Source organism: Leuciscus leuciscus (genome assembly GCF_965113295.1).
Source record: "Leuciscus leuciscus genome assembly, chromosome: 6".
In the NCBI taxonomy this organism is placed as follows: domain Eukaryota; kingdom Metazoa; phylum Chordata; class Actinopteri; order Cypriniformes; family Leuciscidae; genus Leuciscus; species Leuciscus leuciscus.
Window position 1 is genome coordinate 43,136,214 of NC_138730.1, and position 24,336 is coordinate 43,160,549.

Genomic DNA, 24,336 nt, shown 5'->3' on the forward strand with positions numbered 1-24,336 from the left:
AGAACAGTCCTATGATACATAAGCCTTTAATTTTGCACTTCTGTCCGATATTCAAGAATCAGTATGAGGACATGACCCAAAATGTTTCCAGTGCTTCATTCTCAAAGCATTCTGGGCTGTATGACCCGTGTTTGACCGGCGATATTTCATGTTGCTGTCTTGCATCAGTCAGATAAGACTGTTTGGCCACTTCATCCAAAACATTTGCTCATCTGTTAAATGATTTTAGAAGCACTAAATCTATCAGTGTTTGACGTCAACTGAGCAACACTTCAGCTTTCACATGTTTAATTGATTTGTTTTTCACAATTTGTCAATGGCATTTTGGAAAAGATAGTCAATCCATTATATTTGTCTGGGGGGTAAAGATCCCATTACTAGTTCCACATGTAGCAAACAATTTCAAGTGTAAACCTGATCTGATTTGTTTGATTATAGCACAACCTAGTGGTTAAATCAAGCAGTACATGAACAGACTGAACGCAGTGTCCTATAAAGAGGCCATATTTCGCCCTTTTACAAAGTCTTGATTTAGTTTTTGGGCTCTACTAGAATAGTATTTCATGTTTGAATGTTCAAAAAACATAATTTTTCCGATATTTGACATTGTTGCAGCTCCTCTCTTCCAAGTCTGTCAGTAACGCTCCTGGCTGTCTCATTGAAGCCCCTCCTTCTGAAAAGCACAATGTGCTCTGATTGGTTGGCTGGACTAGTGTGTTGTGATTGGTCAACCGCTTCAAGCATGTTTTTGGAAATGTTCTTCCCCTTACCATAACCACGAGTTTCAACATCAAACACACTAGATGGCCTTGTCCACACTAATACGTAGAAAACGCATCTTTTTCTCTCCGTTTTGGCCTTTCGTCCACACTGATCCGGCGTTTTCACGTTGTAGTGTGGACTGTGATAACAGAGGTAATCGAAAACAATGCATTTTTAGTCATGTGGCTCATATTGTACTGATAGATCTCTATGTATATATGCTGGTATTGTGCCTGTTATGTGCTTTTTACTTTAACACTGTTGCTTAAAAATATGTTTCTTTGTACACACTTCTTATCAGAGTCCTGCAAAGATGACAGAAAATTCACTCGCATTTGCTGTCCTGCGTTTTAGATATGCGTTTTATATAATGCTGAGTGAGAGCGACCTGGACGCTTATAGTGAATGGTGAGATATTTTGCTAAATAAAATGTTCCTGCTAGAAGAATAGCATGAGAACTGTATTATGTCCGTCTGTATAATCTAAGAAAGTATTTATGTTTTTCACTCAATACGGTTAATTTGGCGTTTTCCGACATTTCAGTGTGGATGTGAAACTTTTGGAAAACTCTAGTGTGGACGGAGAGCGTTTTGAAATGAAAATGTCATTTTCAAATGTATCCGAATTAATGTAGACATAGACTAACTAACTAAACCAGGCCACGCCCCTTTATTTAGCGTATTTTACCTTGGGGCGGGAATTATTTAAATGAGGAATATTGTGACGTGTTCATTCCCGGAAGAAAACTCAAGACTACAATGTCTTTTTAGGTCAGTAGGGAGTCGTTTTAGGGAGTAACTTTGTAACTTTGAAGACCTTTTTCATGCTCGAACAGCAACATTAGCATAAAATACGATCATTTTATCCATTACACACTAAAGAAAGCTGAAAATGTGAAAAAGCATAATCGATTTTCTTTAAAATGCAAAGTCTGAAATGTCCTGGCTGTTACATTTAAATAAGGGTTAAAAAATATCATTGATCTTTACTTGACAACAACTAAGTCTCCCAGTGGAAGGATGACACAAATGCATTTGTTTAATAAAATGATATTTTAATCTAACTTTGTGTCCATAATATTTCTGTATTACGTGTTAATTATCCATATTAAAAAGCAATAAGGCACTCGATGTCGTGCTGTATTGTGAATATAAACACACTAACAACATCCTTCAACCATGTTATATTACATTCACAATACAGCACAGCCTCACAAACCTTATTGCTTAATTCAGTGTCATAAAGTGAGTTTTCATGTATGAACAACAGAAGCTGGTATATTACAAGCAAAAACAGCATTATTCCTCTTTGAACACTGTGTGAAACTAATGCTATATTCACTCAAAATGACAGTTTTATTAAAGTCAGGGGAAACAATGCAATGACTTTAGGGTGTACTGACGGTTAAAAGCTTTTGGGGGGGAAAGTGAAATGGTGGTAAAACAGGAACACCTTAATGTCCACTTGTCTAGAAGTTTCCATGTCTTTGTTGTTGAACTCGTTTTGACAAAATTGGCAGTAAAAGCATCTCAGTCCATTTCAGTGTGGGAGATGATACGGAGAAACTCGTATCTTGACTCCATGTGCCTGTCACGCTGAAAGACAAAATAAGCAGAGGAGGATTACACAACAGAAAGAGAATATTATCTTAAGTTATTGTGCACTTTAGCATGGCTGGGCATGTTAAGAGGAAGACTGCGGACACAAGTGATGATTCTGGTTGGATTTATGCGATTTGATTTTCTGCAATATTTTACAGTTACCATGCTTTTAGGAAACATCCAAATTAATAGCACCTAAAATCATAAACATGGAATTTTTAGGATGTTACAACAAGTAAACATATTTTTTAAGAAGCAAATTTCTTAAAGTGCACAACTGCACATATAGCAAATGCATTATATTCTATTTCATAATAACGACCAAATAGCATTTAATCAAAATGTACTGAAATTGTTCACTTTTTTTTAAATATATATATTTTTTGGCTTTTCAATATTTGATTAAAGAGTAATATATATTGATCCCATATATTGATCCCATTAATTCCTGATGGATTACCCCCCCCCCCTTGAGTTTTATAAAAAAAGTACTTTTTTTAATGAGTTGTTGGACACCATAAAAAATGTTAAAGTTTGAGTTTTAAATTCTTAAATGCACCAAAAAAGTATATATTATTAAAAATATACGTAAAAAATAAATCTATAAGTATGTTATATTATATAAAAGTTTTAAAAAAATATTTAAAATTGTATTTATATATATTTGAAATAAAAAGATTAGTAATAATAAGATTTATCAAATGTATTTATTTTTTGGACAAGTTGTTGGACAAATTAACAAAAAATGCTAAAAAGTGTTAAATTCTTAAATGCATCAAAGTATATATTATTAAAATATGTAAAAAATAAAATAAAATACATTAATCTATAAGTATATTATATGAAATAAAAGTAAAACAATTATAAAATAAAACAATTTAAAATATGGTAATATATAAAAATGTGTATTTATATATATTTGAAATAAATAAAAAGATAAGTAATATATACTACACAAACACACACACACATATATATATATATATATATATATATATATATATATATATATATATATATATATATATATATATATATATATATATATATATAGTTTGTAATTGTGAAGTTTGAGTGGCAGCTCACCAGAATATTCAGCTTGCTTTCTAATTGGCTGAGAGAGCTGTCAGACAGCTGATTGGCTGATTACGCCCGGCGTGTGAAAGAACAGATGCTCAGAGTTCGGCTCGAGGGCCACGAGGACGGATGAAGGGCTTCTGACAAGGCACCTGATGCCCAGGCCCAGCGTTCAGGGGCCGACCCGGTGCATTCTGGGACTGGCCCTGTGCATTCTGGGAAGGGCGGGCTGGGGAGGGGTAGCGGCAGTCTTTCACTAGTCTCACTCCATGGGAAGGAGTGGGTCCTGTGAGGGAAACCAGACGTCAAGGTGTATATAAAGATTCATCGCTAAAAATGAATTGCAGGAATTGGAAAAACAATTTGGAGCTGAGAGAGAGATGAGATCACAGACGAGTGGAAAACCATCCCCCGGCCGCCCACGTTTACTGTAAGCGTGAGTCAGGACTTACCTAGTGTTTGAGAACGGGAGACGGGCCGCGGGCAGAGGAGGACAGGGGTGCGGGAGAGCCAGGAGAGAGTGATTCATGGGACGCTGAAGGAGAAGGAGATCTCACTTTCTCCTGAAACACACAGAGTAAAAGAGCTGAGCCACAAACTTCTCTTTACTGTTTATTTTAGAGGAACTAACATTATATATGTAGGGCCCTTTATTTTTCCAAATTCTGTTTTCTGTTTCAATTTTGGCAACACTTTACAAAAAGGTCTCATTTGTTAACATTGATTCATGTATTAACTAACATGAACTTACAATGAGCAATACATTTGTTACAGTATTTATTAATCTTTGTTAATGTTAGTTATTAAAAATCAAGCTGTTCATTGTTTGTTCATGTTAGATCACAGTGCATCAATGTTAACAAATACAACTTTAGATTTTAATAATGTATTAGTAAATGCTGAAATTAACATTATCACATGTTAATAAATACTAGTGCAGTTAATTATTAGTTCATGTTAACCAATGAAACCGTATTGTAAAGTGTTACCTTACTTTTTCTGGATTACATCTTTAATGGTTTAATTAATTGTATTAATCAAAAAGGACATCTAATCAATTGAATGTTTAATGTTCAATTAACAATGTAAAAATTATTAACAATTTAAACAATAATAGGGCCCTATGAAATGTGTTTTGTTGTTTAAAAAATTCTGTTTCCCAAATTCTATGTTTTCCATTTTAAGTTTTTAATGATTTGACTAAATTGTATTAATCAAAAAAAAAAAAGTCTAATCAATGGAATTCATACAACATTAACATCAAAAAATTTAAAAACAATAGGGCCCTATTAAAAGTTTTTTTCTTCATCAGAAATTCTGTATTGTCTGTTAAAATTTTTCTGGATTCTGTGTTTCATGATTTAATACAAATTTATTATCCAAAAAAGAGATAATTCAAATGAATGAAACTTTAACAATTTAATTAATCTTTTAAAATTTTATTAATTAAATTTGAGCAATTACTTACATTATTTTGGCAAACAAAGAGCTGCACAACAAATGCATTTTAAAATAAAACACGAATGACAAATTGTGATATTGTGTGATATTCCTTAAAAAAAATAAGTTTTGTTATTTATTATTATTATTTTGAGAAGTACATTCAATACAATAGTCACACATTTCTGTCTTTTTAATAAGTTAAACCGAACTTTTATTTTGACGGGTTGTCGTGAAGACCTTTTGAATTTCTGTGTGTATTTGAAAAATAGTTTTTTCTCAAATGAAACGGTGAAATGCATGTGAAGTGACTCTCAGAGCGGCTCTGGAGGTGAAGTTCATGCGTTCATGTCCTGAAAACACCGCGTGCTTGATTATGTGTAGTCGACCGCACTGCAGCACTCATACACACACAGACATGCAGAACATACAGACTTCAGACTTCTTTTTGTGGTTTAAAGGGTTAGTTTAAAGCCTTAATTCAATCTGTTTATCATATAAAGCGACTCGTGTCTCTAAAGAGAAAATTTGAACTAAACCGCTCAATTCATCTAGATTAGTTTTACGATCTCTTTATTAACTTTTTGAAGCGTCAAAGTGGTAGTTGTGTAGCTGTCAATAGAGGGACAGAAATCTCTCAGATTTCATCAAAAAGATCTTCATTTGTGTTCTGACGATGAACGAAAGTCTTCCGTGTTTGGAAGACATGAGGGTGAGTAACTGACCCTTCGCAGGGAGTTTGATTGACAGGCGATCTGACCAATCATAATCCGCTGAATCCGCCATTTTTGTCCGACAAAGCAGTCAGGAGAGTTAGTAGATTAACGTCGGTGGATTAGAACTTGAAAAACTTGAGTGTACTGACGTCTTTCCGTGGTTAAAACAACATTCCTTCTTATGTTCTTTCATGTTTATTCGATGCTATAAATGAACTAGAAGGAAGAGATGATCGGTTCACGAGCAGCTTTAACTGAGGCTCTACAGTGATCTGTCAGACACATTAAAGAGCCACAAAACGGTTTTTATTGTTTAAATCTCGTTAAAAAATGACCAAATTTTAAAGTTGACACTTTGTTTCATATCAAAAGTAACCGGGTCTGTCCTGTCTGTCAATGTGTTGTCAGTGTCCTCTCTGCTCTGCGATGTATTTTTCACTGAGTGAAAACATGTTGTGGCGTGAGAGAGGCGTGGCTTGTCGGACATAGCAACAGTAACTAAAGGGGGCGGGTCTTTGCGAACGGTCAATTATTAAGTAATAAGTGAACTATCCCTTTAATATTCACAGTCACTAGTCCATATCGCAATTTGATTTGAAGTGTACGGCTCTACCAAATTCCATGACATTCCGCAGTAAATTTGCTTTTTCACAGGGCCATAGATATGCTTGAAAAACTATAATTTACATTAAAAAAGGACCTAGTTAAACATCAAACCCGTCAGCCCCTATCTTGTGGGAAATGCTGAGTGTTAGTATGAGAGGATTCGTCATGATCCAGTACCTGAGTGGGGCTCTTGCAGAGTCCAGGTGAGCGTGGCTGAGATCGCGGTGAAGAGGAGGCTTCCCTGGACGGGTTCTTCCGGAGGACAGGAGAGATGTTCAGCCCGTTCCCTTCGGTCGACCTGGGAGAGACTCCAGCGGGTGACACACTTTTCTGCAAACACAGACGCTACGAGATGTCATCACAGACGTCAAATCACATCACACAAAAGCAATACGAACTGTTTGCTCATGCAAATGTCATCTAGATATGACTCCTTTAATAGGATTATATTGACATAGTATAATTTAAAGCTTAAACAGACAAATGATGCAGGGCAATTTATGTGCCGAAATGGTTTCTTAAATTGTTGGTTAAATACAAACCACTTGTATGAACAGTTTAGAGATGCTTACACTAACAAACATAAATTCTGATCATTTATTTTATTTTATTAGTTTCATGTTAAAGTTTGGCAAGTCTTTAGAAGATTTGGAGCCAAGGCTTTTTTGATATATAAAAAAATATATATTTTACTTTTACTTTATTGGTTAATTACATTTTTTATTTACATTTTTGATGATGCTGTTCACCAGGTAAAAAGACTGTGAACTCATCCTTTTCTGCTAATGTAAAGTTTATGTTGTTTTAAAGATAAAATAATAAAATAATATTATAATTATTGAAGGGAGTTTTCTATTTATAGTATGTGGCAGGCATTTGATGCAATAAGCATGTATAATACTCTTGGTTAGATTATTTTGATGAATGACTAACTTTGCAATACTAATTAATTGTACTTTTTCATTTAGGAAGAACTAATATAAAGTGATTTAAAACCGATTAAAGCTGCAAACTTACGACAGCTGATCTGGGCTATTTTAACAAATCTGATTCCTATGCCAAACGAAGCCTTTATGACTCAAATCTATGATTTATGAGCGTGGTTACATTGTATCACAACAGTCATTAATAATTCATTAAATCAGTTTGATCAATGGTTTTTGTACTTTCAAATAAGAAAGTGCACAAAAATACATGAATCAAAGCGTCATGACATTTCTAACTTTTTAAAGTATTGAACTAATGATCTATCAAATATTATATGATGTAATAAAGTTTGTTAATGTTTCTAAAGAAAGATACCAGGTACATAAATCAAAAACTCATAAAGGCTTACATTTTTTTTAAATATCAACATCATGAACTCTGATGAGGTCACAGAAATACTGGAAGTGACCAATGACGTGTCGTGCCTCGGAATGTTTATTAACATTGACCAATCAGCAGGAGGCTGCTCTTCAGCAACTGAATAGAGTGAATAACTACATATTAGTGATGCTCCGATCAGCATTTTTGGGGCCGATCACCGATTACCGATCACCAAAATCATGATCTGCCGATTGCCGATCACTGCCGATCACAGAATGGAAATATGCTAGAGTCAAGAAAATCTTGAAGAACCACCAATATTTATTTAATTGTAGTTAGAAAACAAGATAACATAAGGCTACTGTAGGCCACCTTTTCCAAATAAGGCACAGTATAATTTTTCAAAACAAAGAGGGGTCAGGCAGACTACAATGGATGTAGTTGAGGAACTAACTACATCAGATCCAAAAAATAAAATAATGACAATGACATTTGAGGTTATTAAAACAGTAAGTCCCGCCCCTCGACTGCCAAAAATAAAAGTGTTCGAGCGAGCAAAATCAGCAGGCGAGAGGAGATCAAGCGCGAGAGTGTGGGGAATGATCATGCGCGCGCGCGAGGGCAGAGATGTCATGCGCCCGCGCAGGGTTTGAATGAGCTCGCGAGTTCCCGTTTCCTCGCGCGTAGATCTGTTATCCTCTCGCGAATGTCATTTACCGCGCCCGCCAGCATCAGTTGTGCGCTCGTTTATAATTGCCATTGAATTGCCGTCATAGGAGAACTCATTTTGCCACTGTTAAGCAAGCTCTGCTGTTGTGTTGCCGCGCATGCGGAAAAGTTGCGCGAGTTATTTACGTCACGTGATCGGCTTTTTTGATCGGCGCTTTTGGGGGTTGCCGATCAAGCTATTTTTGGCCAATATCGGCCGATCATGATCGGCGGCCGATCAATCGGAGCATCACTACTACATATCCAGCTTTACTAGGAGAAAATGTTGGTGCACCGTTGACATCCATTGTAGACATTGTATATTGCAAGAATGAGAAAGAAAGTAAGTGTATTCACACCTCTTTAGTGCTGTCTCGTCTGAGACCGTCTTCATTTTTACCGCCACTCTCCTGCAGGAAAGACACATGATCAGACCCACCCAATCACGAGCTCCTAATAATAAAAATCACTGTAATATCTCAATCGTCTCAAATTGAGACTTTGCTCAAATCTCTTAGATGTTTCTCCTGAGTTAAGACGTGCTCACGTGTGTCTCTAGAGTTTCAGAAGAATTTTTTACAACTGTGACTAAGATTTGATACCAAAGATTTCAATCCCTTATTATTGTAAAATAGAGCTAAAACTATTAAAAGCATCTTTGTTAACTGAAATAAAGCTAAAATAAAATACAATTTAAAACATAGATTAATAACTTGGCAACTATCTGAAATAAGTTTAAGCTGATGCACTGAAACAATTAACTACAAAATAAAATAAATAAAATAAATAGTAATTCAAAAAAGAATAACAATGACAAACGCACATTACAAAAATTACTTCTTTTTTTAAAAAAAATTAAGTAAAAAGAAAACTGAAAATATAAAAATCAAAGCTAATTCAAAATATGAATAAAAACTATATTAGAATATAAATAATACTAAATACTTGTACTAAATAGTACTAATGCTGGGTACACACCAAAAGATTTTTTACATCTTATAAGATTTTCAAAATGTGACAGACCACAAACATGAGGACAAAAAATCCTAGATTTAAGCGTTTTGCTCCTAAAGTGTGTGGTGTGCCATGATGTGACAAAGACAGCACACCACACACAAACAGATTTTCAACCAGAGTCTCGACTATGAACACAGGAAATCTCGCAAAATATCGTGAGACTTCAGAATAAGCATGACGGACGATATGCAGGAAGAAATTGCGATAGTGTTTGGAATGATTTTCACAGAAAATTCACGTGAAAAAACCATTGTTCCTACCATTATATATAACCTTTTATACAGAAATATATTCATTCTGTATTGTCTTTATTTATTCTTTATTGGATTTATTGTCTCTTTAGAAAAAGTTATTTAATCCCTCTAGTCTATAGAACCTCACTGAACCCTTAACACTCAGCGTTTTTTTTATTTTTTAAAAAAAATTTTTTTATTGATTTTAAGAATTATACAATTACAGTCAGGGGGGTACAAAGAGTAAAGCCGATAAACAAACATAAAAAGACATATACATAAACAGTGACAAACTTAAAAGTTAAACAAAAATTTGAAAATGTTTACAGATTGAAACGCACTTTGCAGCTTTCTTATTTTTCAAACCCAATATTGTGTTTAGGTATTGTAAAATTTCTGCTCTTAAAATGAAAAACAAAGGCTTGTTTCCTCGAAATTTACACTTATGAATACTAAATCTTAACATTAAGCTTCCTGCAAGTGTGTGTGTGTGTGTGTGTGTGAGAATGACCGTGTCTTCCATCATCTCGCTTTCTGATTGGATATTGTTTCGTTTCACGTGATAATCTCCAGAGCGTGCGCGTGTTTGTCCTCGGAGTTCCCCCCACACATCAGGATTTCTGATCGTAAATATTAAACATGTTTAATATTTACGATTCGCGATTGGAGCGGCTCCGACGTTCTTCCGAGCAGGTTCGGACACTCTTAACACACCTCACACCAAGGGAAAATCTGATAAAATAATCTGTTGAACCATCAAGATAATCGGGACATAGCTAGGATTGTCGGAAGGGGGGAAATCGGCCCAAAATCAGCCCGATTATCTTTTGGTGTGTACCCAGCATTAGACTACTAGTCTTAATAATAATAAGACTGATCTCAATTGGTATTCAAACATTTCTCATCAAATTTCAAAACTGAATTACAGATCTTAATAACTCTACACTCTTACTGTACAACAGCTATTGACTCATTTGTGTCTGAAAGCTGCATTTTGCCTGCATTTATGTTGCTATAAAAGAGCATTATGCCTGCATTTATGTTGCTATAAAAGAGCAACATTCCTCTGGTTTGGTGAGTGAATGCACAAGTCAGTGTTCAGGGATAAAATGATATCACGTTGAATAAATGATGAGCATTAATATTCAATCGCAGTCGGCATGTCATTTAGCTGAATATGTAAGTACAAGCGAAAATCACACAGACTTCAGGATGAACTCAAATGCATCTTAAAAAACTGCAAACCGAGGAAGTAGCATGTTTGGCCTTGGCTCGACTCACCCGCCGTGTTCGTCCCGCGCCGGTCTGGTCTGAGCCGCCCCGTTTGCTGTCCACATCAGCGTGAGAGGAGGAGGAGGAGGAGGAAGGAGGAGGAGGAAGACCCAGACGCAGTCCTGCAGAGCGATGGCCCACCGGAGAGCCACTGCCACTCTGAAATACACACACCGTAATCACACACTGCTGTATGTGCTGAATATAACCTCAGTCTAACATGAACGTGACGTATCAACCCTGCTTCTCATCAGGACCACACGAATACATCATTTCAATACATATCAACTAAAAAAATAAAATAAAATAAAAAGTAAACAAAAATTGATGAATGAATTAAACACAGAAAATACATTAAAAACTAATACATTTATATTTTATTCATATATGCACTGTTTTATTCTTTATTCATTTCTGTACTATTTCTAACTACATGTTAACTAAACATATTGTGCCTGGAAAATGTAACTTGTTTAATTCGTATTTTTGTTAAATTGGATTTGTCCTGTTGTTTGTAATTAGCTTATTTTTTAATAGCTCAAATAAAATAAAACGACAAAAAAATATGTATATTGTGATTTATATCATTAGCGTGAAATAAGATTTTCTTATGACCCTATACCTCACAATATGAAACATTTGCATAAACACATTATAGCAAAATCTCTACCTGTTAAAAGATTTACATAAACCATTTTTTATGGATATTATGAGTGATTTCGTATATTAATATATGGATATTTTGAATATTTATACTGTATCACATGAGTTTAGTCAATTTCATAAATAATATATATGCATGAATAACCATTATTTTTTCTGAATTACAATAAATGGAAGGGGTTGTTTGGTCCTAGACAGTTTTTTGACCATTGAAATCATTAAAAATCATATTTAATTTGAAGCTCAAATGCAAAAAAAATCCTAGGCCTGTTTTTTGTTTTTGTAACCTGACAAGTGAAAAGTAAAATGTTATCTGTAAGTTTATGGATAATCATTTATGCACGACTTCTGTGAAAATGGAAAACACCACCATTTTATTATCCGTTGATAATATGTTTTTACTGTTGGATGGTATATACTATTATAACACTCAGTTCTAGAAGCAAATTACCGGTAAACATAATAATAATGAAAAACAATAAAAAAAACGACTTCCATGATGATCACATCTAACGCATGGATTTAATCATTTTTACTTCTATTCATAGATGCTATATATACAAAAATCCAATCCAACATATGAAATCCAATCAGTGGTGCAATCCTGACAGAAAACAAGACCATGCAAACACACTAGTGGAAGGACCAATGGGAGGAGGATGACAACTCAGGCTTTAATACTCACCCTGTTTGGGGCTCCATCTACAGAAATAAAGAGACACAGGCTCATTGAGATAAGATGATCCTGTTATATTGAACATTTGCAATACATTACAGGAATATTCCAGATTAATTTCAACCTAATGTCTATGGATCAAATCTGTGGCATGCTGTCGCTTACAACGGACATTCAAAAACACACGCAAAAATCACATTTACAGTATCGCATGTACAATGGAAGTCTGTGGGGCTTTCCAGAAGGTTTCAAGGGGTCATCGGATGCCCATTTTCCACAAGTTGGTATGATTCTTTAGGGTCTTCATGTAAAGTTTGTAACATACTTTAGTTAAAATTCCTCAATGGTTGTGTAAAACAAAACCCTTTTTACCGCCCCCCCCCCCCCCAGAATACAAATGACTGAGGGCAGAAATATGCTAATACAGGAGGAAATATGCTAATACAGGAAATATGCTAATGCAGGAAATATGCTAATATGGGAAATATGCTAATACGGGAAATATGCTAATGTGGAAAATATGCTAATACGGGACAGTTCGTCAGCGATCGTGGGCAGAGCATGAGCAATATGACATCATATTGCTCAGAAAATCCAAACGGCTTGATTATTCAGAGTGTTTAGGCTTTTTGAGGATTAAAAAAGGAGTGAATGTATTTTTCTCATTGTATGGTGGTTGTGTGTCCACACACTGCAAAGACACATTTATATGCAAACACCATATAAAAGTGAATTCTGCATCCGATGAGCCCTTTAAATTTTTACATGAATTATTCTGCAAAATGTTTTCTAAATTATCCTTTTTGAGGTGGAGAAAAATTTGCTCCATGTAAACAGTGTCCATGTCTGATTATACATAATTTCTTATTATATAGTAAGAAAAAAGTGGTGAGGCCTCATGGGATAGTTGTAACAGTAATTCTGCATAAAAAAATGAAGTAAAAAATACTACTATAACTACTACTATTATAATAATAAAACATTACTTTTATCATAATGCACTAATGAAAATCACCCAGAATATTCTTATTCTGATTTCATCAAATTGTTCTTCAGTGCATTTCTACATGAGACAGGATTCTCACGCACCTCTGGGGTCCAGGTGCTCGGGGTGAGTGATGTCATCTTTAGGCGCCAGGTGCGGGGGGAACGGGAAGGCCCCGGGAAGAGCCATGAGGCTGGCACCCGCTCCCAGGGTCAGTCCCGAGGGGTGTGGCGTCAGAGGGAAGCCCGGGGCATGATGGGATAGATGCTGGAACTGCTGTTGCTAGACGGGGAGGGGAGAGGAGAACGACAAGCTAATGTAAAACGTGACATTTTCATTTTGGAACAGCCTGTTTTTTATTTTTGTGGAATCCATGATTCACTTTTTCACAATTCTTTGTTGAATAGAATGCTTTTATTTAAAATAGAAAACTTTTGTAACATTATAATTTACAATTTAATAAAACAACAACATTCAACATTGTTAATAATAGGAAATCATTCTTGATATACTGTGTATATATATATATATATATATATAAAAATATAAATATAAATATAAATACACACACACACACACACACACACACACACACACACACACACACACACACACACACACACACACACACACACACACACACACACACACACACACACATCAGTTGTGTGCAGTGGTGTTCTGAAATGAGGAGGCAAATTCCTCAGTTTAAAATTTTTTTTTTATCAAATGTAAATTCATGTCCCAGTTATGGTTATTGTTGTCACATTTTCCAGGTAAATAAACATTAGCAAAGTTATTAATGTTCTATTGTTTTAAGCCAATTATAAATCTCATCAAAATAATAACTAAAGGCAGTGACAATTTAAACACATTTTATTTGTGAACTGATGTTCAGCTGTTCTTTTTAATAGTACACTTATTTTCGGTTTATCAGTCATCAAGCTCGGTAAACACACGAAGATCAACCTTTACTTTGATCACTCGCTAAAACCCCACAGTCGTCATGTTTTCAGGCCATTTCAAGTTTGATTTTGATGTGACGTTAAGCGGTGATATCTAAGTGGGTAAGTTGTTGACTTTTTAATTCGTTTTCCCATTAACGCCACACTTTCCCCCATTTACTCTCAATGACCCCCCACTAAACCCAGCGCACGCTTTAGGGGGTCTGTTAGAAGTCACTGGGATCAGGGGAGGCAAGATAGACGTGGACTCCCGCTGTAACTTTACCAAGGCGGGTTACTGTTGGATAGTGTTACTTTAGAAAAAATGTATGTCACATTTTGTAACATTTGCATTGTTTTATATTTGTTATATGAATTATTTTCTCATCCAATTTTTTATAAGAGGCACTGCCTCCCTTGCCTCCTCGGAGGAAACGCCCCTGATACACATTTCATAAAAGCCTTTGGGCCCTATATCTTACACCCAGCGCAATGCAGCGGCAAGCGCGACACAAGTGTTTTTTATTAGTTTCAGCCTGACGCAGTTATCATTTTCACGTCCTGCGCCATGGGCGTGCTGGTCTGAAAACGAGGTGTGTTCTAGCGCATTGTTGGAGCGTTGCTATGTTGAGGAACAGAAATAGACAGAGCCATTGACCAACTGAACCCTGGTCTAAAGTCAATGGCGCAATATTTTTTTTGTAATTTAAAGAGTGCGTTAGTAATGTGCGCCTATAGGCGGGTCCACAACGCGCGTACACTCTGCTTATTACACACACAGGGACGCACAGCAGCACACAAACATGCCAAATATTTAAAATAAAAGGATTACAATGTAAAAGATTATTACTGTGTACATAAAGATATGGATGGTCTACTTGTCCCATAGATGTTCTGCTTGCGCACTTTTACCCGTCATATAAATAGCGAATCCGCCATGGCGCGAGCGCAACTGGCATTTAAAGGGAATGGGAGATGAGACTCTGATTGGTTTAACGCACATAAATCCCAAAACACACCCATTACTCATTAAGAGAATAGGGACAACCAACTTTTAGACCATTTTTCCCGTCATTAAACTAGCAAAAGTGGATTCGGAATCACTAAGTGCACTTGCTCCCTGCGCTTAGATCGTTAAAATAGGGCCCTAAATGTCTAAAGATGTCCACATCAGAAAATCTACTTTATGAAGGCTGGTAAAGGGCCGGCATGTCATTGGTCAGGCAGACAACTGTACTGATACTTGATTGATTAACTCTTTCCCCGACATTGATGGAATTTTCCGGCTTCCTGTGTTTTCACTGTTATACGGTAGGGGGCGCTATTACACATCTTCTGAAAGAGTACAGAATCTCCGAATCAAAACACAGGCTTAAAAGAAGCAGAAACAAGTGATTAAAGCTTTGCTAATGCATGTTGTAGTCTTCGACAAAAACACGATTTTCTTAGCTTTTTGTTCAAAACGTTGCTTTTTTATGAAACTTACCCACATTCAAAAAAGAATGCATGGAGCTAGGATAAAACTATTTTGTTTAAAAGCAGAGGCTCTGTTCTTTTTCTTTTGATATATATTGTGTACAGATATTCACAACAAAATATTCTGGGGGCCATGAAGTTTTGTGAAGATGATCAAAAATGCTGGCAGTGGCTGGCAACTTTTTTTTCTTTTTTTTAAAACGTTGGCGGAGAAAGAGTTAATAGGAGAACAAAAAGGAAAATGGACTCACCCCGATGATAGCATTGAGCTCGGCCATGCTGACGTGTTTGGATCTTTCCACTGCTTGTGCAACTTGATGCTGATGCTGCATAGACACACAGATTCAAAATGCAACATCACACATGAAGCATGAATAAAACACAAACCAGAGAAGATATTTAAAGATCAAGATCAAGATCAAGATCAAGATGATCAAGATCAAGATCAAGATCAAGATCAAGATCAAGATCAAGCATGCAAAACCTGCTACACGACAACACCTTTCACTGTGAAAAACCACAAAGAAAGCAGATGTGCATGAGCCACAAACAGCAGGTCAACTGAAAAGAGTTGTTGTTGTCTCTGTGGCAGCTTTGGTGTTCCCACAGGGCGTTACGATTACAAAATAGCCAAATCCACTCAGCGTGGCTTATAAAAGAACAATATGAAATATTGATCCAGGAAAGAGGTGGGCGATTGGAAACTCTCTGTTGATGACCACCTCTGCTGCAAATAATTCATGTGTAAATAGCCGGCGGGGGGAGAGGATGAGCGCGCGCGTGTGTGTGTGTGTGTGTGTTCGCTCACCTCTTGGGACAGCAGTGGAATGATCTGAGTGCATATAGCACTGAGCCGCTTTACAATCTCCGCCTGCAGAAACAACACAAACAAACTCCCATCACACAACAGACAACATCCTAAAGAGAGTCAGGCTAAATGCACTTTATTGCTTTAATAGAATTCACAACAGCAGCTTCTACAGGAGATGATAACTCAGCACTCTATATGTGCTGTTAGTCCAGGATGATTTCACATATTTTATTTTATTATGTGTTGATAAATCTTTTATGTGTTTGACCGATGAATTAATAAATGTTTATACATTTTTCAAAAAAGTCTGGTCCGTTATAGTTTGACATCATTTTGCAATTTATTAACTAAAATAGTAAAACAATATATATATATTTTTAAATTGCATGCCATTTTATTGAGAGTAAAATGAATGAATATTAAATGATAACATATTTACTAAATGTAAAATATGTACCTAAATTTAAAATAAAATAAAATAAAGAAAAAATCATTTAAAAAAATTATCGATAGACAGAACGGTAGACAGACAGATAGACAGATAGATAGATAGATAGATAGATAGATAGATAGATAGATAGATAGATAGATAGATAGATAGATAGATAGATAGATAGATAGATAGATAGATAGATAGACAGATAGATAGACAGATAGATAGATAGATAGATAGATAGATACTTTCCTGACCACCCGAGGTGCTTTTAATACACTGCGCGTGCACACACACACACACACACACACACACACACACACACACACACACACACACACACACACACACACACACACACACACACACACACACACACACAGCTCATATGTGTACACACTTCATTCAGGGCTGATCCCACTCACTCTGACCCACATACACTCTCAAATCCAGGCATTTCCAACAGATGGCCTGGAAACGAGGAGATGCAGGGGTCTTATCTGGATTAGCCCACTCTAGCGTGTGTATTTGCTCATATCAAGTAGTCAGGATTAAATCCTGCTTCAGAGTAAATACCCAACAAAACACTGAATCATGCACATCAGATGTATAGACATCCCTCTTCAAAATAACTAACACATGCAAACAGAACAACCTAGAGCTTTATGTTACATAAATATCTGACTGGATGAGCCACGTTCAAAGCCGCAGTAAAATATCATATGTATATGTATATACAATAAGTAAAAGTATTAATACTATATATTTAATCTATACATTTCACACATATAGTTATGCTAACATGATATTTATTCTTTATTGTCGGCAATGCCAACAGTTAAAAAGCCACTAAAGTGTTAAAAACGTTTAAAACCATATTGAAATCATGTTGATGCATGTTTACTTAAACCTTAAATTTTGGGTTCAGAATTTTTTTTTTTAAAGAAATGAATCAATGCATTAACTTGATCAAAAGTGACAGTAAATGCATTTATAATGTTACAAAAATTCTATTCAAAATGCTGTTCTGTTGAACTTTCTATTCATCAAAGAATCCTGAATAAATACATCAAGGTTTCCACCAAAAATATAAATCAGTGCAACTGTTTTCAACATTGATAATAATCAGAAATGTTTCTTGAGCAGCAAATCGTAATATTAGAGTAATTTCTGAAGGATCATGTGACACTGAAGATGTCTAAAAATTCAGCTTTGATCACAGGAATAAATTACATTTTAACATATATTCACATAGAAAACCGCTATTTTAAATCGTAATAATATTTCACAATATTCCTGTTTTTACTGTATTTATGATCAAATAATTGCAGCCTCGGTGAGCAAACGAGAGTTCTTTCAAAAAAGAAAACCCGGTTCCATCTCTACCAAGCCCTTGATCATGTGGTTTCAGGGATGATGGTCCTGCAATTAGTGTTAGATCTAGTGCCGACCAGACCCCATCACTCGCCCACACAAGGACACCTCGTACTGTAAATCTCATTACACAGAGATCATGCGGATCTGTAATGAAATCAGGCTGTAAATGACACATCAGTCACTCACCTGCTTCTGCATTTCAATGTTCAGCCCGTAAGACATTTCATAATACTGTGGAAGAAAGCAAAGCCAGCTCAATTACATTTAAATTACATGACATAAATCACAATCACATCGCGCTAAATGACAGCAATGCTGTACATGTGTTCCCAGAGGCCAGAAATGACCCATATTCCCAGTTAAAGACCATATTAATTGATGTCGAGCATCATTAGTATCAATGCATTCGGCAGCTGCCTTTATACATTTATCTATACGTTCCCTGAGAATTGAACCCATGACCTTGGCGTTGTACTGTTTTTACAAATGATGTTATCAGCATCTTGTTATGCTTTGAATGAAATGTTGCAAAGAGCATCTTGAGCTTCAGTGAAGCAAGAAAATCTGGAAAAAAGGACATTCAAACTTTTCTGTGCATAAACTAACCACTTAATCAACCACTATATTAGCTCATCACATCTTGGGATTATGGGTAATGTTGTTGGAAATCCCTCTTACCATGATATAATGTCTGTGCATCTCTGTTTTCTCACTCGCCAACTTCTCACATTCCAGCTTTAGACTGAAAGACAGAAAACGACTCAGTTCATCTGAGTTCAAAGTCATGTGACACGTTCTCGTCCAGCTCTCATTGGTCAGTTAAGGACACCACAATATCTACATAACATAATACATAACCTCTACATTAAATATTTGTTTTTCAACTATAAACTTACATTTTATTCTTAAAGCTGATTTGTAATGTACATTGATGTTCACTATTCTAAAGAAAGACTTTTAGTAGCTTTTGAAATTGCTCCTAATGAGACTATCTGGATTAGGCTAACTGGATGGCTGGCTAATAGTCTGTATCAGCTAATACTGGCGTCTCTAGTCGCTGGAGTGATTTTAGAGCATTACAGTTTGATAATCTCATTAGCTTTGCACAGGTGATCCCAAATGCAGTTCAGAGAGGAAGTAGATCACAACATAACTGAATAAAATGCACATGCAATTATAGAAAATGAAGTAAACATCAAGCAAACATGGGGAGCTTTATACTTTTGCTTTGTTTTCAGGCTTCAGTTGGCCTCACATTTGGAGAGTTAGTGTGAATATGGTGATGAATCCTGTGTTGTGTACCTGTGATACTGGGCCTGGAACAGCTGAAACTCCTCTTTTATGTGGTCGAGTGTTTCCAGCACTGTGAACTTCATGCCGGCGTGGCCTGACACCAGCTGAGCCTGGAAACACATGAGCAGTGTGAGGGGCGTCACTCCAAAACAGACTATTAATTACCATTTCTACATCGTAATGGGATTACCTTTGCTAATTACTCTGTATAGATTAATCATGTTAGGCAATCTCAGGAGAACAATGCCAGGATAGATGACAAATTGTACTTTCAATTCTGTTTATTTACCGTACATGATACTGTGCATACACACTGCCTGGCCAAAATAACAAGTCACTGTTTGGATTTAAACAGGCAAATGTTTAAGAGTCTATGATTGGATCATTATTGCAGTGATTCTAGCATGTTATATGTTTGGCAACAGCCCTAACTGATGGAGTGTGTAGATTTCATTTCTTAAACACCCATGTAGGAAGACACATCATGGCCATATTCCAGGATGATAATGTTAAGATTCATCAGGATCAAACTGTGAAAGAATAGTTGGGAGGAGCATGAAGAATCATTTCCACACATGAATTGATGCTCCTCTGAGTCCAGAGCTTAAATTCAGTGACGTCTCTGGGATGTGCTGGAGGAGACTTCAGAGTGCTGGACTCTTGCATTGCCAAAACAAGATCTGGACCACAAATGTATGCACCTCTTGATGGAAATACATGTTGTGATGCTATTTCCATCAAGAGGTGCATTCAGTTTTGGTCAATATCTTGTAAAGTCTCCTCCAGCACATCTTACCCTCCGCATATCTTCAGGCAAGATGTTTGATGTGCACATGCCTGAATGAAGTTTGAGAGCTATGCCGGAGGGGAAGATAACATCACAACATATATTTCCATCAAGATCTTGTATTTACAGTGCAAGAGTCCAGACCCCTGTAAAGTCTCCTCCAGCACATCCCAAAGACTTTCAATGAAAGTTTAGGGTTAGAAGAACTGTTGCCAAACATAATAATCACTGCAATAATGACCATGTCAAACTTGAAAATCAAGTTTTTAATGTCTATGTGGTGTTTTTAATATGCTTTAAGACAAAGTCAGCACCATTACTGAGTATTTTCTCCTTAAAACTGCAGTGAATCAAAAACAGTCTCACGGTTTGAATTCGCTGGTGTTTCTGACGTCACAAACTACCTTGTAACCAATCAGGTCAGCGAACCGGCGGGCTTTAGCATATCATTAACAGCAAACTAGCAGGGAGTCTCGAGAGATGCCAGGTTATCCCGGTATATATTTTTCTGTTGATATGAAAAATCGTGTAGATTTAGCAATATAGCGGGTGTATGATGTATACGATGTTATGATGATGAACTATATGCCTTTCTCCACTGACGCTCTGTTGATTGTTAGAAGGCAGCTGTCTGACTCTGAGGTGACGAATGGGAACAATGGGAACATGGTTCATGTAATATTAGCAACACATTATTAGCTGTAACATAGTCAAGCCTAAGGTTAATCATATTAATTACCCTTATGTGTCCAACGTTGTAAAGAGCGATATCATTGTGCAACGTTTACCTCAGTAAGTTGGCCGAGTGGATCTGTGAGCTGGAGTAAGTGGAGGCGGGGCTAATTAGCATATTCATATAAATAGTAATTTTAAAGATTTTAAATTCAGTTTTTGTATTTTCACTTTCACCAACAAAGACATACTTTGGTAAATGTCCCAAAAATATTTTAAAAAGCCCAACACATATCTGTTAGCAAATTAGCATTGAATCATGGCCAGAAATCCATAGAGATACTGGGGTCCCTTTATGTTAGTACGGCCTTAACCGGAAATGAGCAATTAATGACATTGTCACACATAAATTTCTAATAGTTCACAGAGTGAATGTGCCTGTCTTATTTTATAAACCATCGGTTTGTTTTATTGGGCTTTTTCATGCTATAGTCGATGGTTTTAAACTGATTAAAAATAGGCAGATAAATATCGGCAACTGACACATCTGTGCATCTCTAGTGTTAACCAAAAGAAAGAAGGTGCAATGAACATGTGAACATGCAATTAACAGGAAGAAGAGAGAGAGCAGGCCCTTAACAAAACCTAATCTGATTATAGTAATGCATTACATATGACTAAACCATCAGAACACACTGACACAAGCCAACCACAGAGCTGTGACCCAGACAATAAAGTTCAACCGCTCACACTTAATCTAAACTAACATTGCAGGATTGCTTATCATGCTTTAGTTACATTCTGATACCGCACTCTCATACTGTATTGAATACAGGTGATGCCATTAAGAGTTTAAAACGAGAAGAAAAGGATTGTGGGAAAATCCTGTGGCTGAATCCATCCCAGACAGAATTAATCATGTGAAATTATAAACTTAAACATTAAAAATACCTTAAGGGTAAGTGGGAATACACAATCAAATCCTCTGATACACACTCTCTGACCATACAAAGGGGGCTTCACTGCATGGGTAAAGAGATCATTTACTGTCCTGCCATTGACAATAAACGCTTTATTTTGTCAACTTTATCAAAAACACAAGACTGACTGCAGGCACATATTCAATATTGACCTTGATATGACCCGTGATAGAAGCCAGGCCGTCACCTAACAGCACTTCTTACAAACTATACAAACTATAAAAACTGGTTTGTTAGATCACACCAATAAATGAAGCTCGAAGCTACAATTAAATAAACTAATAACATTTTGTCTTTAAGACAGCAAACAAATGATGATGTATCGAGTTGCACAGCACTATACCTTTTGCAATAAAAAAAATAAATCTGTTAGATAATGCCAACAAATTATTCTGCATGGAACTTTTTTCTACTAAAATAAAATAATCAAATAAAATAGAATTTTGTCTGTTAGAAAAACACCAAATTACCACCAACAAATTATGCTGTATGGAATTGTACAATGCTTTTAGCATAAAAAAAAAAAAAAATGTGTCTGTTAGATAATGGCAACAAATGATTCTGTGTGGAATTGTACTACGCTTTTTGCATTAAAAAAATAATAATAAATAATAATAATAATAAAAAAATATAGGCTATATATATATATATAAAAAAATTAAAATAAAAAAAAATCTAAAATTTAATTAAATTTAGTTTGTTAGATAATGAAAGCAAATTATTCTGTATTCTTGCACTATACCGTTTGCATTAAAATAAAAAATATTTTGTCTGTTAGACAAACACCAACAAATGCTGTATGGAATTGTACTACGCTTTTTGCATTAAAATAAAATAAAAATGAATAAAAAATTAAATAAAATACAATTTTGTTTGTTAGATAATGGAAGCAAATTATTCTGTAATCTTGCACTATACCTTTTGCATTAAAATAACTGTGTGTCTGTTTGTCTGTTAGCAGGCACTTCTATATACAGTATTCAGTGCATGCTGGGATATGGTGAAGAGCAGATTTTACATTTACATTTACATTTACATTTATTCATTTAGCTGACGCTTTTATACAAAGCGACTTACAATTGCTATATATGTCAGAGGTCGCACGCCTCTGGAGCAACTAGGGGTTAAGTGTCTTGCTCAGGGACACATTGGTGTCTCACAGTGGATTCGAACCCGGGTCTCTCACACCAAAGGCATGTGTCTTATCCATTGCGCCACTACCACCCCTATAGTATAAACCAGATATATCAATAGGACTCAGAGGCTTTGCTCAGGAAACAAGAGAGGGTGTTGTACAGAGAGCCGAGTACAGCGTGACAGAGCCATGAATTGTCACACACACTGTTCCTCTCACACCAGCCCTGAAAGAACGCAGTCATCTATCTCACACTGTTTACTGTGCAGGGCACTTTCAGACCAGAGATAGACACGGAGAGGGGGAGGAATCACAGAGCCGTGAATAACCGTAGGCTGCTGAAATATTCAGCACATGTGGCACAAACACAAGAGCAGTAACAGCCGTGTGTGTGTGTGCAAACGACACATGAACCTGCTGCGTTCCCAATCCATGCTTCCTGTGCCGATCACTGCTATTGGCGAAAACAGAAGAGTTCGGGAGGGAAAAAACAAGCACATCTGTTGGGAGCGATCGTCTCATTCCAGAAGACTGCATCCGTACTGTACATCAGCTCTGATGAGCGGCTTGTTAAAGCCTCGATACACAATACTACTCTGATGAGAACTGACACCAACACACACACACACACGCATGCAACCGCTGACTTTATCAGGGATGTTCACTTTAGATCCTAATTTGGTGCCGTTAATTATTTAAAAAAAATAGCAATAAAAAGTAATGCAAAATGAATGCACATTTATGCAATACATCAGGAATTTTCTTACCATCTGTGAAATGCAAGCTAAATGTACAGCGTATTTATGCATGTTCTGCAGTCAGTGCCAAATCCATCTGTCTGACATTGAATTCACACACACGTACAAATAATAGCGCAGACTGAACGCAAAAACACATCCTGTGCAAACAGTTCCTCTCTGATATTTGACATCTCAATAGTGAAAAATGTATTGTAGGTCAATGATGTCTCGAATGATCTCTATTTGTGGGCTTTCCTCAGTAAATATTGGAAATATGTTATTAGTGTTGTTAGCAACTCACTCATTGAGATTTACACTCATGCGAAAACTCCATCTATAATAAACAAAGCTGTCTACACTTCACAATGAATCACTTAGGCCTGTTTACAGCTGGTATTAAGATGCGTTTCAGTCGATCGGATCACAAGTAGACGAGGGAGACACATACATGTCCACTTTCAAACACTTTCATTTTGTCCACTTTCAAACACTTCTGTCCTGATTTCTTCGAGGAGAGGGTCTATGGGCGGGTAAATATATGGGTTTTTCAATATCTTTCGATCTAATGGACAAAATAAGCTCACGCAATTTACATATGAACGTGCCTGGAGACGACTGAAAAA

At 36.2% G+C, this 24,336-nt stretch overlaps 1 protein-coding gene and 1 long non-coding RNA gene across 4 annotated transcripts in view; both read right to left on the minus strand.

Annotated features, from left to right (window-relative positions):
• Positions 1-271: 271 nt before the first annotated feature.
• Positions 272-24,336, minus strand: part of tle2c (TLE family member 2, transcriptional corepressor c) — a 28,951-nt gene continuing 4,886 nt past the window's right edge. The window contains exons 2-14 of one of the 3 annotated variants that reach the window (XM_082173184.1): positions 19,409-19,509; positions 18,785-18,848; positions 18,293-18,337; positions 16,294-16,356; positions 15,737-15,811; positions 13,170-13,341; positions 12,090-12,106; positions 10,751-10,900; positions 8,579-8,629; positions 6,381-6,548; positions 3,894-4,004; positions 3,451-3,727; positions 272-2,358 (exon numbers count right to left, since the gene is read on the minus strand). In XM_082173184.1, coding sequence (XP_082029310.1) covers positions 3,894-4,004; positions 6,381-6,548; positions 8,579-8,629; positions 10,751-10,900; positions 12,090-12,106; positions 13,170-13,341; positions 15,737-15,811; positions 16,294-16,356; positions 18,293-18,337; positions 18,785-18,848; positions 19,409-19,509 — 1,017 coding nt within the window. In that variant the 3' untranslated portion in view covers positions 272-2,358; positions 3,451-3,727. Of the gene's footprint in view, positions 2,359-3,450; positions 3,728-3,893; positions 4,005-6,380; positions 6,549-8,578; positions 8,630-10,750; positions 10,901-12,089; positions 12,107-13,169; positions 13,348-15,736; positions 15,812-16,293; positions 16,357-18,292; positions 18,338-18,784; positions 18,849-19,408; positions 19,510-24,336 lie in introns of all 3 variants that reach the window. The other 2 variants (XM_082173183.1, XM_082173185.1) reach the window with 2 other exon arrangements.
• On the minus strand, positions 16,698-18,285 carry LOC309501246. The gene is made up of 2 exons (XR_014206811.1): positions 17,085-18,285; positions 16,698-17,008 (listed from the first exon to the last, which is right to left on the minus strand). It is a non-coding gene; the product is annotated as an uncharacterized lncRNA (long non-coding RNA).